At 30.1% G+C, this 15,904-nt stretch overlaps 1 protein-coding gene across 3 annotated transcripts in view; it reads right to left on the bottom strand.

Annotated features, from left to right (window-relative positions):
• Positions 1-3,698: 3,698 nt before the first annotated feature.
• LOC139498496 (PHD finger protein 14-like) overlaps positions 3,699-15,904 on the bottom strand; it is a 123,239-nt gene continuing 111,033 nt past the window's right edge. The window contains exons 5-16 of one of the 3 annotated variants that reach the window (XM_071286905.1): positions 15,856-15,885; positions 14,644-14,688; positions 13,087-13,143; positions 11,549-11,605; positions 10,866-10,936; positions 10,330-10,392; positions 9,015-9,133; positions 8,016-8,121; positions 7,489-7,656; positions 5,983-6,068; positions 5,501-5,622; positions 3,699-3,859 (exon numbers count right to left, since the gene is read on the bottom strand). In XM_071286905.1, coding sequence (XP_071143006.1) covers positions 3,795-3,859; positions 5,501-5,622; positions 5,983-6,068; positions 7,489-7,656; positions 8,016-8,121; positions 9,015-9,133; positions 10,330-10,392; positions 10,866-10,936; positions 11,549-11,605; positions 13,087-13,143; positions 14,644-14,688; positions 15,856-15,885 — 989 coding nt within the window. In that variant the 3' untranslated portion in view covers positions 3,699-3,794. The remainder of the gene's footprint in view (positions 3,860-5,500; positions 5,623-5,982; positions 6,069-7,488; positions 7,657-8,015; positions 8,122-9,014; positions 9,134-10,329; positions 10,393-10,865; positions 10,937-11,548; positions 11,606-13,086; positions 13,144-14,643; positions 14,689-15,855; positions 15,886-15,904) is intronic. The other 2 variants (XM_071286904.1, XM_071286902.1) reach the window with 2 other exon arrangements.

Raw genomic sequence — 15,904 nt, 5'->3', positions numbered from 1 at the left:
CTGACACGCCTTTGTGCATGACTGTTGAAATATAAATGCTGTTCCGTTTCGACTACTGTTCTGGTTAATACATAAAGCCGGCTTTCAACTTTCATATTTGATGTTTAAAATAGTATGTTGAAAGTCAATTCATATTTCAACGAGCCTCTTGCCTTTGTTCGTCTTGTATTATTTCTAATTTTAGTTTCTTGTGTACAATTTGGAGTTTAGTATGGCGTTCATATCACTGAACTAGTATATATATTTGTTTAGGGGCCAGCTAAAGGACACCTCCGGGTGCGGGAATTTTTCGCTGCATTAAATACCTGTTGGTGACCTTCTGCTGTTGTCTGCTTTATGGTCGGGTTGTTGTTTCTTTGACACATTGCCTATTTCCATTCTCAATTTTATTAAACATAAATTTTGCAAAAAGTTTGTAAACAGGACGTACTGCAACCAGCATGCTTAAAACCTTGTATAGTTTTGTTGTATCAATTTTGCATACAAAAAAACAAAAACATTTTCAGAATAAACTTTTATTTAGACTAATATCTTTTTTTCTTGCAGATGGATGCAATTTATCAAAGAAGTTTAAAAGAGGCAACGCAACAAAACCTGCATATGTTTCCAATATGTAATCAACATATGTACAGTATTGTTTTGTCTTAATCATGTTAATGTATTAACTAGAAAATTTGAAATTTCAATGATTAGAAACTTTCAGTTGATGTAGTTTTTTAATGTATGATCAATATGAGAGTTGTTTTCAGCTAGTTCTGCTAGTTGAGAACGTTTACTTTGTCAGATTTTAATTTACGGTATTTTTGTTATAATATATTTTTCAAGTTTTAAGATAAAATACTACCTGTTTTCATGTTAACTAGTTTGATCAAAATGTAGATGTATCATTTTAATATGAAGTATGATGTTAAACACCGTTACGTTCTTTTTTCAATATTACTTAAAACACAGCCGCGAAATCGCAGGCATTAAGATCGTGGTAGAAAACCTTTGTAAACTGATGTAAGGATGATTTTGGGTAAAAGATTCTGACTGGCGAATTCAAGAAAAGTATCAAAAGTCACAGGTACTTGAGACAGTAAACAAAAATTTTTAGCCCTCCGCCTTTTCTCAAAAACTTTTGTTTTTAATCTGGATTTTTTTTTGGTCGTTTTTCTGTAGACTCTATGCTACGAACATACATACACTATAAATAAAGTGTACTTTCTATTTAAGGTCAAATACAAGTTTACCATCCACCGTGGTCGCTTATATATTATAAAGACTGTCTTAATATATCAGTAACCGCCATGAATAGTGAACTTGGAATTAATGAAAGGGCAAATACACTTTATCTAAAGTATATATGTATGTTCATTGTATACAGAAAAAAACACAATAATTGTCCCGTCTCCAAGTACCTATGTCGGTTAAAAGCTTATTAGAGCGTATGTTATGTCCTTGTTTATACACTATGCTGACTCTGAATAAAACTGATTTATGAATCTATATTTATTATAATAAAATAATGTATAATTTAAAACAGTCCTTAATGGAAGTCTTGTTTTTGACTTAAAAGTCAGTCTGGAGACGGGAATAATATCTGGACGCCTTAATTTTCAGTTTCCTCCCTAAATATCCCAAACGGAATAAGCATAAGCCAGGATACCAAATGCGACTGTGCATGGAACCGATCTATGACACAGAAGCATGATGATTAATTTTTTCAGGAAGGAAGAGAAGCAACAAACAAAATGAGGTCTTCTCGTTCAATGAAATAGAAAACGATACCTAAAATCCATATTCTGAGGGTAGAATAGATATGATAATAAAGCTTGCCTTTTTTGGTATCTATTTATATGTTTTCACATGTAAGCATGCACTCGATTTATGTGTAATGTTACAATGCATGTAAGAAAAACGTTGTTGAAATGACGAACCCAGTTTAATGTTAACAGTCATAAAAATATTGAACGTAAATTTCCAAAACTTTTTTACAGCACTGGGACGATACCTATATTCCACAGTATGTCGTTAACGCAGGGTTTTAAAATGCAAAAGAACATGTCATACAGATATTCGTGTGTAATATGTGATACAATTTCCATCAAATGTGTGGTACCATAATATTTGTTTATGGTATATAAGTCAGATAATGCATAACTAACGGGTTTTCTTTTCTTATAACATACGTTAGGGAATCAAAACTGCACAAAAAAAGAGTTCACTACGATCGGTCAATCTTTTGACCAATCTTGACTGCTTTAGGTGTAATTTTGTCAACTCACGTCACATATTTCAGGTAGTTCTTGTCGTAAACCCCACAATATGATTTTTAAATGCAATATAAGGTATCTGTGAACAAATTCCATATTTATTTTATAATATATTTTGATAATCCAATATACAAATTTGCACGAAATCGTATGTTCTTTCATGATCTTAAACATGTTAAAAAAGGGCAATTGAGAAGCGAAAAATACCAAAGTAATATTCAAGCTCTGACATGAGTCGTTAAGAAATTGACAAGGTCATGACAAACAATCAAAAGCAACCAAAAGAAAAACATCAGAATGAAAACCGTAACATATTAAACTAAAGACGGAGTAACACTAGTTGATAAAATTGCGACATGGTAAAAAAAAAGTTGGTTGAGTGAGATATTAAAAGGAAAGAGATTACGTTGAATTCAACAAACAAGGCAGCATCCCACTACACCATAACAGTTCAAAGGACAGGAAATCTGAGTGAAATTATTTCGGAATCAGTAGTATATAAATGTGTATGTTGATTTTATAAACAACGATTGTTAAAGATAGAATCATGACCAAACAGGTCTAGTTAAAACAGAATGAACATGTTAACTTTTCCTTAATGTGTTGAAACCAGTTTTTACATGATTAAATACTCAAGAAATGTACAGATAAAATGAATAAGGTAAACCATGACAACCCGTTTTTCAATGAATGAAAATGTAAGCAGAAAAATATTAAATAGTTATAAAACAATTTTCAACAATAGAAAAAAATGACAAAATGTTGTCTCCATTCATTCGGATGTCTTGCGCGTCTAGATTTGTTCAATGTTAATGTTTTCTTATTATTACAAAAGTTATGAAATCTAATCCGAAAAATGTATTTCTTTCACTTTTATTGTTTTCCAATCTGAACTTTCAAAAATGAAGATCCCATAAATTATGTACACCCTTTTCTTCATGTCAACTTGAAATATTGAATTCAAACCCTTACTCTATCAGGTGCCTTTAAGATGAATAAATACTCCATCATCCGAAAAGGAAAATGAACAGAATGCAATATTTCAATATATAAATATGAAATTATAAAATATTTTTTAAAGCACGTTTTCTCGTTTAACGCTCACTTTGTTATAGTAAGTTCATATTTTTTAAGTTGAAAAGACTTTAAAATTGGATTATTGTATATCTTCTATTCTTCCAAAATGTTGACTCTGAATAACCTAAATAGAACTATAGATTGCAATCTGAAATGTGTTAATATATTCAATACCTTCTTCTTAAATCATATCGAAGTGTAAACAATCATATTTTTTATGTGTACCCAAAACCAATTTCTCAAAAATGTCTCACCTGCTGCCGTTTTATAAATTATAATCCTGGTACCTTTGAAAACTATTATAAGTAACAGATATCTAGACTACTGTTTGTCAGTTCGTGTTCATGTGATTAATTAACATACAAAATAATTGCGATGTTGTTTTTAGTATACAAGTAAAAAATAAATAAAATATCCAAGATAATGTTATACATAATTATGTTATATACAATGTGTAGATAATCAATAGGATAATTTCAGTTTTTTCGTTCCTTGGATTGTCCGCCAGCTTATACCATTATTCGCACCTGTAAAGAGATATAAAATGGATCACTATTGTGAAATGTTTGAATTATTTCGATAACTTTGTTCTTGCTGCTTAAATAAATAAAGCAATGGCAATCTTTCAGGTGATGAATATATATATAACAGAACAAATAAGACAGAATAACTTCATAAAATGAATCTGAACCTGAATTTAACTAGATTGCCACTCTGGACTAGTTTTAAATTGTCTTAGAAGCAAGTCATAATAGTTTTAGTCTCTTTGATAGAATTTAGCCTTTACAAAAGTCGAAATATAACAACCTTAATACTGAGGCACGACATTGTGAAACCATCGAAGCAACCCATTGTGAAACCATTGAGGCAAGACATTGTGAAACCACTGAAGCGTATCAAATCAAAAAGTAATAATCTTTGAAATTTGGTTTTAAAGTATGCAAATATAGTTGTACGATAGGAAGCATCATTTGACTCTTGAATTTGCCAAAAACCCAAAGTACATGTATGTTGATTAACTTTGTATAAAGTGACACCTTACATTCACGTATTCATTGATTGTATCGTTAAATGAAAAGGGACATATAGTCAGAACACTTCAGTGCCTTAATGTCAGATTTCGCCATGAATATATCTACATAGTTGCCTAATGCCTTTACATTCATAGTTTTCGACAAAATGATATATGATCCACAGCCTTACTCCTAAAGATATTTTACCCTCATATACATATTTTTATATGACATCTGTTAGAAACATACTGTTTTAGGTAAGATTCAGGGTCATGGCAATGTATCAAAAATAAAATATGTAAGCATTTTTTTTTTCAGGAGTCATTCATTGAATAAAGGACGTTCCCAAGCAGTGAAGCAAATATGTAAGACAAATTTCAATATCTGAGAGACTTATGTATTTGATAAATCTATAATACTGTTTTTACTTCCGAACTCAAAGGCTTCTTCTATAAATCCATAAATTATTTTTCTATGTAGTGTATATATTACATGAATGATTCCAGAATTTAGCTAAATTTGCACTTTTATTGTACTTGGTTATGATTTCGCTACGGATTAAAACAAGTTTTTTTTAATGTAAAAAGATCCATATTGTATAAATACACATTCTGCAAGAACAATGTTGACCCTTGCATGTAAAAATTGTTTTCTTAAACAAATTAAATTTTGTCGAAATAGGTGAAAGCTCGGATTTTCATCTTCAAAGCGTTTTTTTTATGATGGATACATTATTACTAATTTTCCTTAACAAAAGCCGATTAAGAGCATACCATATTGTATATTATGCAGTTGTATATATTTAGTGTATGCTGTTGTTTTTTGTTTTTTGTGTCTTTGTGTTCATGTTACCTTGACACATGTATATCTGAAATAAGATTTGATTAAAATTAAAATATATCATTATACTTGCAAAAAGTAAAATCATAAAAATACTGAACCCTGAGACTAATTCAAAACGGAAAGTCCCTAATCAAATTGCAAATTCAACCGATAAAACATATCAAACGAATAGACAACAACTGTCATATTCCTTACTTTAATAGTACAGGCATTTTCAAATATAGAAAATGGTACAAGCCTGTTTAGTTGAAATCCTAGTTTTAAACGTATGATATTATAAATTATAAGTTTATACTTAAAAAGGTTAATTACCTTCTAAATGTGGCATTGATGCTATAGCCTGTTCCTCATCAGTTAATACTTCTCTTGCGCCTGTCGAGGAATCTGGCTTACTTTCTCTCGTTGAGGTAATTGCTTGATTCATTATCTCTTTTCTTGACGACAAAATAGAAAACCATAAGTAAATATGTCATGAAATGCAAATAATTATACTAGCAGTAAAAAAATGTAATACTATTCTTATATATTACAACAGACTACTTTGAGTTAAAATTGCCTTAAAAACATCTGAGTTTTCTTTTTATCTTTGGCAGAAGATTGTAGCAACTATTAGATCTCGGAGATTACTTCTTTCAGTAAATTCAAAGCATTAACTCCCTCTAGCAAAGTACTCCCTCAGGCAAAGTTGGATTCAGCTATTAATTTTATGACTTTTTCGGTTTTATAGCACTTTAACTGTTTCGATTTTTTTACATCATTTTCTTTCAACTATTGGCCTTTATTAATGTCCTTACCTCTTTGGTCTATTTTGAGCACTATAGTCTCTTCGGCGTTTTTTCTTCAGAGTTTTACCTTGATTGCTATGCGTTTTACAGTAAGCCTGAAAATATAAGCAAAAACAGCATATACAATGTCTTTCGAAATCTAGGTCTTATTGGTTTGAAAATGATTATATTTGTCTAGTTATCAGTTTTCTATTCGGTGAAGTTACTGTAGATCTGTATACTACAAATATTAAAACTCAAACTGATCGTAATATTCCATACTAGTAGTATCTAATGTATTTGTTTTCAAATTATACTTAAATTTGATAGCCTTTTATGCATGCACAGGTCACGAAATACATTATGAGCTTTCGGCAAAAAAATTACCAAGCAAATAGAATATCAAAATTCAACTAATGAAATATATGGGTGAAACTGGATTTTTCTAGCTAAACCAACCCACATTTATGAGGTTTATTATTTTTATAACTACGTTGTATTGACAAAAGAGGGTGTGAAATTAAAAATAACTATAAATAAACATTCAGCAGCCGAAGTGCTATTATTTTTATTCACGTTCACCAACAACGCTCAAACCCAAATAATGAAAATCACAAGGAAAACGTTAACTACTGACAAGGTTCATGACTTATGATAGGCACATGAAAATGTGGCGAAATTAAATTTGAATTTCTACAACCACATTGTTCAAGCCCTGATTAGTTTAATAAAAACGTCCATAATAATCTATACAATAATAACAAGTAAAGGACATGCACTTAATTTCGAAAGTAACGGCATAACAGATCACAAAAACACTAAATATATAACAAACTTAATATTATTACAGAATGCCTGCGGGTATAGTACTAAGAAACAACCTTCAGAAATATTGCATTGAGGCTTGAATTAAATGCGATTTTACCACAGGTTGGCACTTTATGCTAAATTTTTTATCAAGAGCGATAGCGACGGAACCTATTAAAATATCAGCATAAAGGCCCAACTCGTAGTTAAAATCAATATACATTTAGGCCCTCATGAATTATTTTTATTGTAACAGGGCAAAGACAGCAATTATTTTGTTTCGAAGAAATCTAGGTGAAAGGAAGTGTAAGAATATAAATTAAACATATTTAGTGCAAACTTATACCACAAGGTAAAACATACTTTAATGATTGATTGCTTAATTGATTAGTGTTTAACACCACATTTAGGACTATTGTTTCATGGGCGTCATTTAAATCGTCAGAGAAAACCGGGGTGCCCGGAAAGATCCACAGACATTCGGTAGGAAAACTGAAAATCCTAGTCAATTAAGATTTGATTCGAGCGCACCTGCCTTGTGCAGGATCCACACTAAAATGTATAGCAGCATACAACCTTCAAACGAGCGGAACCAGGATTTGAAGTTTAGGGTTGGCCTGCAAATCATAGAATTAAGAAACAGAAGACTATAAATAGTTTTTTTTCTTTTTTGATATGGGGGGAAGGGAAACGGATAGCACGTCTGAACTTCTTTATATTTTTCTTTACCTGAAACATAAGATCTGTGTTATCTTCTGAAGGATTATCATCCATTCTTAGACCATGTGAATATGCACATGTTACATGAAATGGTTTAGCACAATTCTTGACAGAACACTGGATACAAGCCCCATCTTTCTTTTTACATAATGAACAAATAAGAGACCATCTCTCTTCCTGCAATGCATATACAAACATAAAATTTCATATTATAGGCAAACTGATCGAAATGTAATGTCTGATTCAAAACACAACCTTTTTGTCAACATATCACTATATTAATATATTTTGTTTTCTTTGTTAGTTTTTTTCATTTGACGTCGGAAAATGAAGTCAATAACATAATTAAAATTGATTATTCAAATAATTAAACGAATAATTATTTTAAACAAAAACTTTTCAGTAATGCCCTTGGCTCCTGCAATTGTGTTATGAACAAGTTTAAATGAAATATATTAAAACCTTTTTTCCGAATTTAACACAAACAATTTAAAATATTTTGTCTTTTCAAATATGGAATTGACTTAATATCTAACCGGAAGTGTGTCAATGCCTACTATCGATGCCATTTCCTTTGGATTTCCTATTGTCACTCCTGGTATCCACCATGCACAATTGACATGGGCCCACTGTTTACCGTCGCTAATAATTAAACATTTCAAAATAAAATAACCAGTCGAAAGTGCTCTTTTCATTTTGTGTAGATTATGAGAATATTTGTTTAACCAGGTCTTAAACGGGTATTTAGAAGTTTGAATACCGACCAATACTTCGCTTCGATGTCAAAATGCGCATATGGCGCAGGCTGGTTGAAACCATTAATTTAAATGGATCAGTAAAATATAAGACTGAGTAATTAATTTTTATTCTAAGTGAGCTTCTTAAGTTAATACCCGGGAAATAATAAAAAAAATAATAGATGAATCAGAATGGTTAACTATCTTTCCTGTTTAACGTAAAATAACTGACATCAATTAGTTACGGCACGAAAACAGACCCAAACTATGATAAATTGGGACATTAGAAGTGCATAATGAAATAAGCATTATGTTAAGTTCATCACAGAAAATACCCTGTTTAAATACTGCGATGACTTACGGACCAGTTTTCCAGCTACTATACGCTTGTGGTCTTTACAAAATTATAAGCAAGCATATCCAACAAAATTCCAAACAAGATAAGGGGTAATGGTATTTTCTAATTCATGTTCTATTCCAAAGAATTAAAAGAAATTATCTTTTTGTCATGTATTCATAACTTGTTAACCCATCGCTCTTGGCTAGACAAATGCGCGTAAAAAGCTCAATTTAAATTTGATTACAAGTAGGCATTTTGAAATCAATCTTACAAGTATGTCGGCAAATATCGAAAGTCTTATGTTGAATCGTTTTAAAATTAACAGTTGGGATCAAAAGGTCAGTATGGGAAAAAACACAATTCAAACATTTCAAAGTCTTTTTTAAATTATGTTCCTATATGTATTAAATATCTATTTGTTATGTAAGAATGAAAGATTTCGAAATGAAATTGTATACCTTGTCATTTGCATTGCACCGCCATCGTGTGGACACAACGCACACTTAGGTGTGACACCTGCAACACATGTTTTGCAATACCAGTTTCCCTCAGGTATAACTTGAACCCCATAGCATGCCTTCAAAATAATATTATTGTTAGTTTTTCATGTAAGAAATCAAAGTTATATAGCAATTCACATCGGAAATATTAGTACAAAAATCAAAATACTTAAATTCAATAACAATCTTGAAAATACATGTAATGATAAAATTTCAACTTTTCAAAGAGAGTATTAAACTCAGACTGTTTAAAACCAAGAAAATTAAACCATGATTTACATTCTCAAAACTTTCTACATAGACAATTAATTATTCAATTTGATATTGATTTAGTGATCACTTCTAAGAAACTGGAAGATACAGGAACATTTCTCGAGAATTAAGACTAGTGTAGCTTTGTCTTCAAGCTTGTTTCTCTTTTTGAATGTACACGTATAAACGAACAAATATGAAAAGATTGATTTCTAATCCTAAAACAAACATAACGTCTTATTTATAATGTTGCTTAGACTGAGGGCATGGAAAACTTAAAAATATATTTCAATATTATCAGATATATCTCGTATAAATATGATAATTGTATGATTTATACATGTGCACTTTTTTCATGTGTGAGCCCGAGTTCGATTGTAAGCATTAGTTGTATTTGGTTGTAAAGGTGCTTTTCAATAAAGTAAAATATATATATACATGTAGTCAGTAGTGAGTGATTTATTTTCATTTTTTGTAAGTAACAATAAGTTAACAGGGCTTTTCTCTTGCACCTTTTAATTACAGATTACAATGTCGACAACAGATAGAAAAAATATGCAAATGCAAAAGAAATAACATAACTTAACAAAACAAAACAAAAATATCGAACTCTGAGGAAATTCAAAACAAGGGATCCCTTATCATATGGAAAATCAAGTGCTCAAACACATCAAAATAAATAATTACAATTGTGATATTCCTGACTAGGTACAAGCATTTTCTGATGTAGAACATGGTGGATTAAACCGGGTTTTATAGCTAGCAGAGCTTAAAATTCCATTATATATTGCATGAAGTCATGACATTCCCTTATTTTTCAAAGAAAGCCTGATTTCTTTGAACATAGCAAACAGCGCCACTTTGCCAATTCCTGAAGCAAAGTCTATAAATTTAATTTTGAAAAAATGTATTAGGGTGTTCATTATTTGGATTTATCTAATGGTTAACAACTGTTAAATTCCAGTACATATTGACGTAAACGACAAAGATGCATGTGTCTTGTTTCTTATACTTAACATACCTGATGTACACATAAATTGCAACCATCGCAAAATATCATTTCTTTATTTTCTTCTTCTATAATCTGAAATATAATAAATATTCAGTTGTTGGAAAAATGAGTAGCAAATTATATAGTTTTGATTGTTCTAAAAAAACTTGTTTCTTAAAAAAATATAATCTTCTAAATTCAAATATATTTCATCGTAACCCTGTTGTCAGTAAACAAATTATGTTTGTTTCATAGGGAATAGGTTTTGAAAACTGGAATTGAGGAAATAAGTGACGAAATTTGCCACAAAATGGAAGTTATCGGGTGTATTAATTTTATTCAATATTTTCAAAATTATATATTTAACTTATCCGACAGAACCCAGTGCTTCGGTATTGAAGCTGTCCAAGTACCGGATTTTTATAGCCATTAATTTACATTAATAATGCTGTTGTGCTTAAGCCGTTTATATATTGTATAAACATAGTTAAAATATTAGTAAATGAGATTGTTTACATACAAAACCTGATAAAGCATAATAATTTCGAGAATAAGAATATCCTTACATGTTTGCAAACATCACATACTGCATTATCATCAACCTCCTTTTCATTTTGTATTTCCTGAACTTCATGACCTAGTAGATAGAGTTAGCAAGACTTATCGTTGATTTCAAACTATTTGTTATGTTTATTTTTTACGAAAGTAATGCATATACAAAGTACTGTACAAAACTTTACATTATTATTCAGATTTGGCAGTCCCTTTAATCTATGTGAAGAATATAAATTGCTAGCTATTCTATATTTTATGTTATCTATCTTTTTTCATTTGATATATACAATCAAAGCTACAGGTACATACATTATTTGCAATTCTAATATAGATATTAGAAATATTGTCTATTTGCATTTTACAAAAAAGGCTATTAGCTTTTCAGAAATACATGTTTCCATGAATAAAGATCATACAATGCGGTTTTGGTGAGAACGGCAAGGCAATTTTAGGGGTACAGAACCCTAACGAGAGGCAACTCTGAAAATGAGCTAAACGTATTATTCACATATAATTATTAAAAGAAATAAAGCTCCTAATGACTAAAATTAATTTATTTCAAACTGCCATAATCTAAATTTCTTTATTTGTTTTAATTCTTATTTGTCAACAGCAAAAGAATATGTTTTTATGCAAATTAAACGAGCCACATCTATTTAAGCCAAAGTGTTGGGTACACTCTTCAGTTGCTTACCTCCAATTATATCGTCATCCTCTTCCTCTTCTAATCTTGCCTTCTTCCTTTGTTTTCCTTAAATAAAAAATAGTTTGTTCTTAATTGCAATGACTTTCAACGATTTTATAGTAAGCTACGGTTTATTATTAATTTGGTGTGTAAATTCAAGGTTGCATTACTGGTGTCTGACTGCCAATATTCACTTTAAAAAAAAAACATAAATTTCTTCGAACGTATAAAGAATATTCAGTTAAAGTAATTGAAAAGCCATATACTTTGTTTAATTGCAGATAATATATACAGTATGTATACTGTCTAATTGGAAGTGTACATTCTTACTTAACAATCTTCAACTTAACTGATCTGAAGCGCTATTGTCTTATAGGTTCATGATAGTGATCTGTATCCAAAATCATGATTAAACATTAGAGAAAACGGTTTCATGACAATTCGGTATTTTTTTTAATAAGGCACAAAACAATCAAATGTTTTGTATATGCTATTTGTCATATAAATCTATTAATGTCTTATTTGTTTGTTCACGCAAATTTGTCAATATGAAGGAACTATAAACAACGGTCATGCAAGTGGGAGGTTAAGCTAGCTATAAAACCAGGTTTGAACCATCGTTCTTTTTATGAAAATGTCAGGAATATGACGATCATTTTCCAGTGTCGTTCCCTTGGTTGATACAGTCCAGCGTTTTAATATGTCTTATGTCAAGTTTTATGGACTCCCTACTTGCTCAATTCACCTTAGAATTCCATATTTTTTATATCAAAGTATGCAATAAAAGTTAGTGATATACGTAGATATAAGATATACGAGTTTGTTTTCATTCTAGTAGCACGTGAAATGTATCTATTACCATTATAAAATGTATATATAAAGAGAGAGAGAAAATGTATGACGAGGCATATTTGCCGTCGCCTTTTCTCGAATTTAAGAGGGGATTATTAAATTGTCATAATCCGATTTTTTTTTTATTGATCTATAGATCTAAACATCATTATTCAACTCACCACCATTTTTATTTTTATCATACTCATATTTGAATTTATCAACAAAAATATATATATTTTAATAAACCATTTAAGTAAAAGATGCTTTCTCATCTGTGCCGTCGAAGTGATATTACAAATGACTTTTCTGTAAATAAGCAGAATATGTTTATCAATATTTGACAAGATTAATGCGCTTACCTTGTTTCTTTTTGAAGAATATATGCAAATGAATATCAAAATAAATATTTACATGTGGTTTTTTTTCTTTTTTAGCCATAGCATTGTCAGTTTATTTTCGATCTATGAGCTTGACTGTCCTTCTGGTATATTTCGTCCTAGGCCTCTTTCTAAATGATTTAAATTAATGTTTATCAAACTCCCATAATCTGGTGAAATTATTCCTTTGAATTGTGTGGTTCAAATTTCTTAATTTTTAATTTTTTAATATTTTTTGTCAACAGGTCAATGAAAATGTTCTGTCACAATTTAATGGAATTAAACGAGCCAAATCTATTTTAGCCAAAGTGTTCGATACCCTTTTAAGTTGTTTACCTCTAATAGTATCGTTATCCTCTTCCTCCTCAAATCTTGCCTTCTTCTGTTGTCTTTCTTAAATAAAGCATATTTTTTTCTTAATCGTAAAAAAAATTTCAACAATTTTATAGTAAGCTACGGTTTATTATTTTTTTTGTGTGTAGATTTATGTTTGTATTTCTGGTGTTTGACTGTCAACATTTACATTGAAAAAAACATAAAATTCTTCGAACTTATAATGAATATACAGTTAAAGTTATTGAAAAACCACACACTTTGTATAAATTGCAGATAATATATACAGTACGTTGTCTAACTCGTATAACTTGAAATGTATATTCTTACTTAACAATCTTCAACCTGAACGATATCTCAAGTGCTATTATCTTACAGGTTCATTATAGTGACATGTATTCCAAAATCATGATTAAACATCAGAGAAAACGGTTTCATAATACTTCGATATTTGTCTGAATAAGGTATTAAACAATCAATTGTTTTGTTTATGCTATTGGTCAAGTTAACCCATTGATGTTTGTTCTGGTTGGTCACACAAATGTGTCAATATGGAAGAAATATAAGCAATTGTCATACAAGTGGAAGGTTAAGCTAGCTATGAAGCAATGTTTGATCCCTAGTTCTATTTATGAAAATATCAGGAATATGACGATCATTTTCCAGTGTCGTTCCCTTGGTTGATAAAGTCCAGCGTTTTGTTATGTCAAGTTTTATGGACTCCTTCCTTTTTCAATTTACATTGGAATTCCGTTTTTTTAGATCAAAATAAAGGTGGTGGCATGCGTGTTTGTTTTCATTCTAGTGGCACGTATCTATAATCTGCATAGAGTGTTTATATAAAGAGAGACAAAAGGGTTGTCGAGGCGACATTGCTGTCGCCTTTTCTAGAATATAAGAAAGGATTATGAATTTGTCAAAAATGTTTCACAGATATTGGAGATCAACAGTTCTAAAATGTTTCAATAAGAATGAATATATGTCTTGTGAATTTCATAGTTGGTTTAATAGTACAAAATTATTTTACTGTAGCTAAATACCAGATATTTTGATCAATCAATAAATCTACAAATCATCATTCACAACTCAAGACCATTTTTATTTTCATCATACTCATATTTGATTTGATAAAAAAAAAATATTTATATTCAAATAAACGATATATGGTAAAATATGATGTCTTTTCTGTGTCGTCACAGTGATATTACAAATGACATTTCTGAATTAAAATAAGCAGAATATATCTAACAATATTTGACCCGATTAATGAGCTAACCTTGTTTCTTTTGGAACAATATATGCAGATAATTATCAAGATATATGTATTTACATGTGTTTTATACATTCCTTGAAAACTTAATTTACGTTCATAGTATTTAAACATGTGTGTTTGCTGCATTTGTCATAAAATTCTCGAGTCGTATTCTTTCCAATCAAGTTGTGCATCCTATTCAATAAAGATTTTCCTTGTATCAAATAGGCACTTATCACGGTAAAACGAAATGAAAGCAAACAAAAGTTACCTAGCAATGATTTTATTTATAATGCAATAAAATATACCTTCATATGCATGTTCTTCTTGCTCTTCCATTGTGTCATATTCCCCTGTAATATTGATCCGTATTATATTCGTATTTCTGTTTTTTTATTAACATTAACCATAATATGAATTAACAAAATAACAGAGAGAAAAAAAATATGATTTACATGCATTATTTAATATCGAACAAAGGGAAAAGCTAGCTGCAAAATACAAGTGATTTCATTTTTTTAAATATATAAGTTAATAAGGCCACAATAGAATTACCGCTGTTCAAATTCATAAATCGATTGAGAGAAAAATATCCGGGTTACAAACTAAAACCGAGGGAAACACGTCAACTATAAGATGAAAACAACGGAACAATATAACACTAAAATGCAACCAAAATAAAACCGACAATGTAACATACATAGAAACGAACTATTAGTAAAACTAGATTTCAAAATGCTTTATCTATTTTCATTTTATCGTTTAGTATATTCAAACGATAGCTTAGTGAGGTACCATTGGATTCTTTTGTGCTTCGATTCTATCCGGAATGTTTTGTAAGATTCAAATATTGTTTTATTATCTTCTAAAATCGTTTCATTTCACTGTAAATATATTGAAACAATCTTTACCGTCAGATCCTTGTTCCAATTTGAATAGATCGATAAATTAAGGATACAGAAACAGATATAAGACCTATACTTCTTTAAAAAAACGACTAAAAGTACGATATTTTATTGATTTTGAACACATGCCACTTTCGATATATCTTATATATTGGAACAGCAAATAATAGTCATCATTGTTGTATAATTTCCCCCTTATTTATATATTAACTAATAGCTTATTGCAGAATTAAAATCTATACCTAAACTTGTAAAGTTAAGCTGAATTTGTTTGAGATCTTCATATCTAACATGCAGTATTTGATTTAATCGTAAGTTAAACACAAAAATTATTTGGAATTTACTCATCAAGCGACAAAAAAAATAAACAAAAATTACGCAATCAAAATATGGACCAAGACCGGGTGTGTTTGCTGGTTGAGCGTCCTCTAGCACTCCCGACTCATGCATCGATTGCCATGCTTATGAAGAATCACTTTAAGACAAGTCAAGAACGATTAACTTTCAAAACATACTAAGATTTCAAATCTAGAGATTAAAGACCGCGAAAACCTGCCCGACTATACATATATTCCCGTTTACGTTTTGATTTCTGACATTGCCATTTTAACTTACGTCTTGCTTCTTCAAATAGGTCAAAACATTCTGAAATTAAAATGAAAAG

The sequence above is a fragment of the Mytilus edulis genome, chromosome 12 (assembly GCF_963676685.1).
Source record: "Mytilus edulis chromosome 12, xbMytEdul2.2, whole genome shotgun sequence".
NCBI lineage: Eukaryota > Metazoa > Mollusca > Bivalvia > Mytilida > Mytilidae > Mytilus > Mytilus edulis.
Note: the sequence above shows the minus strand (reverse complement) of the source record. Positions and strands in the feature narration are given on the sequence as shown.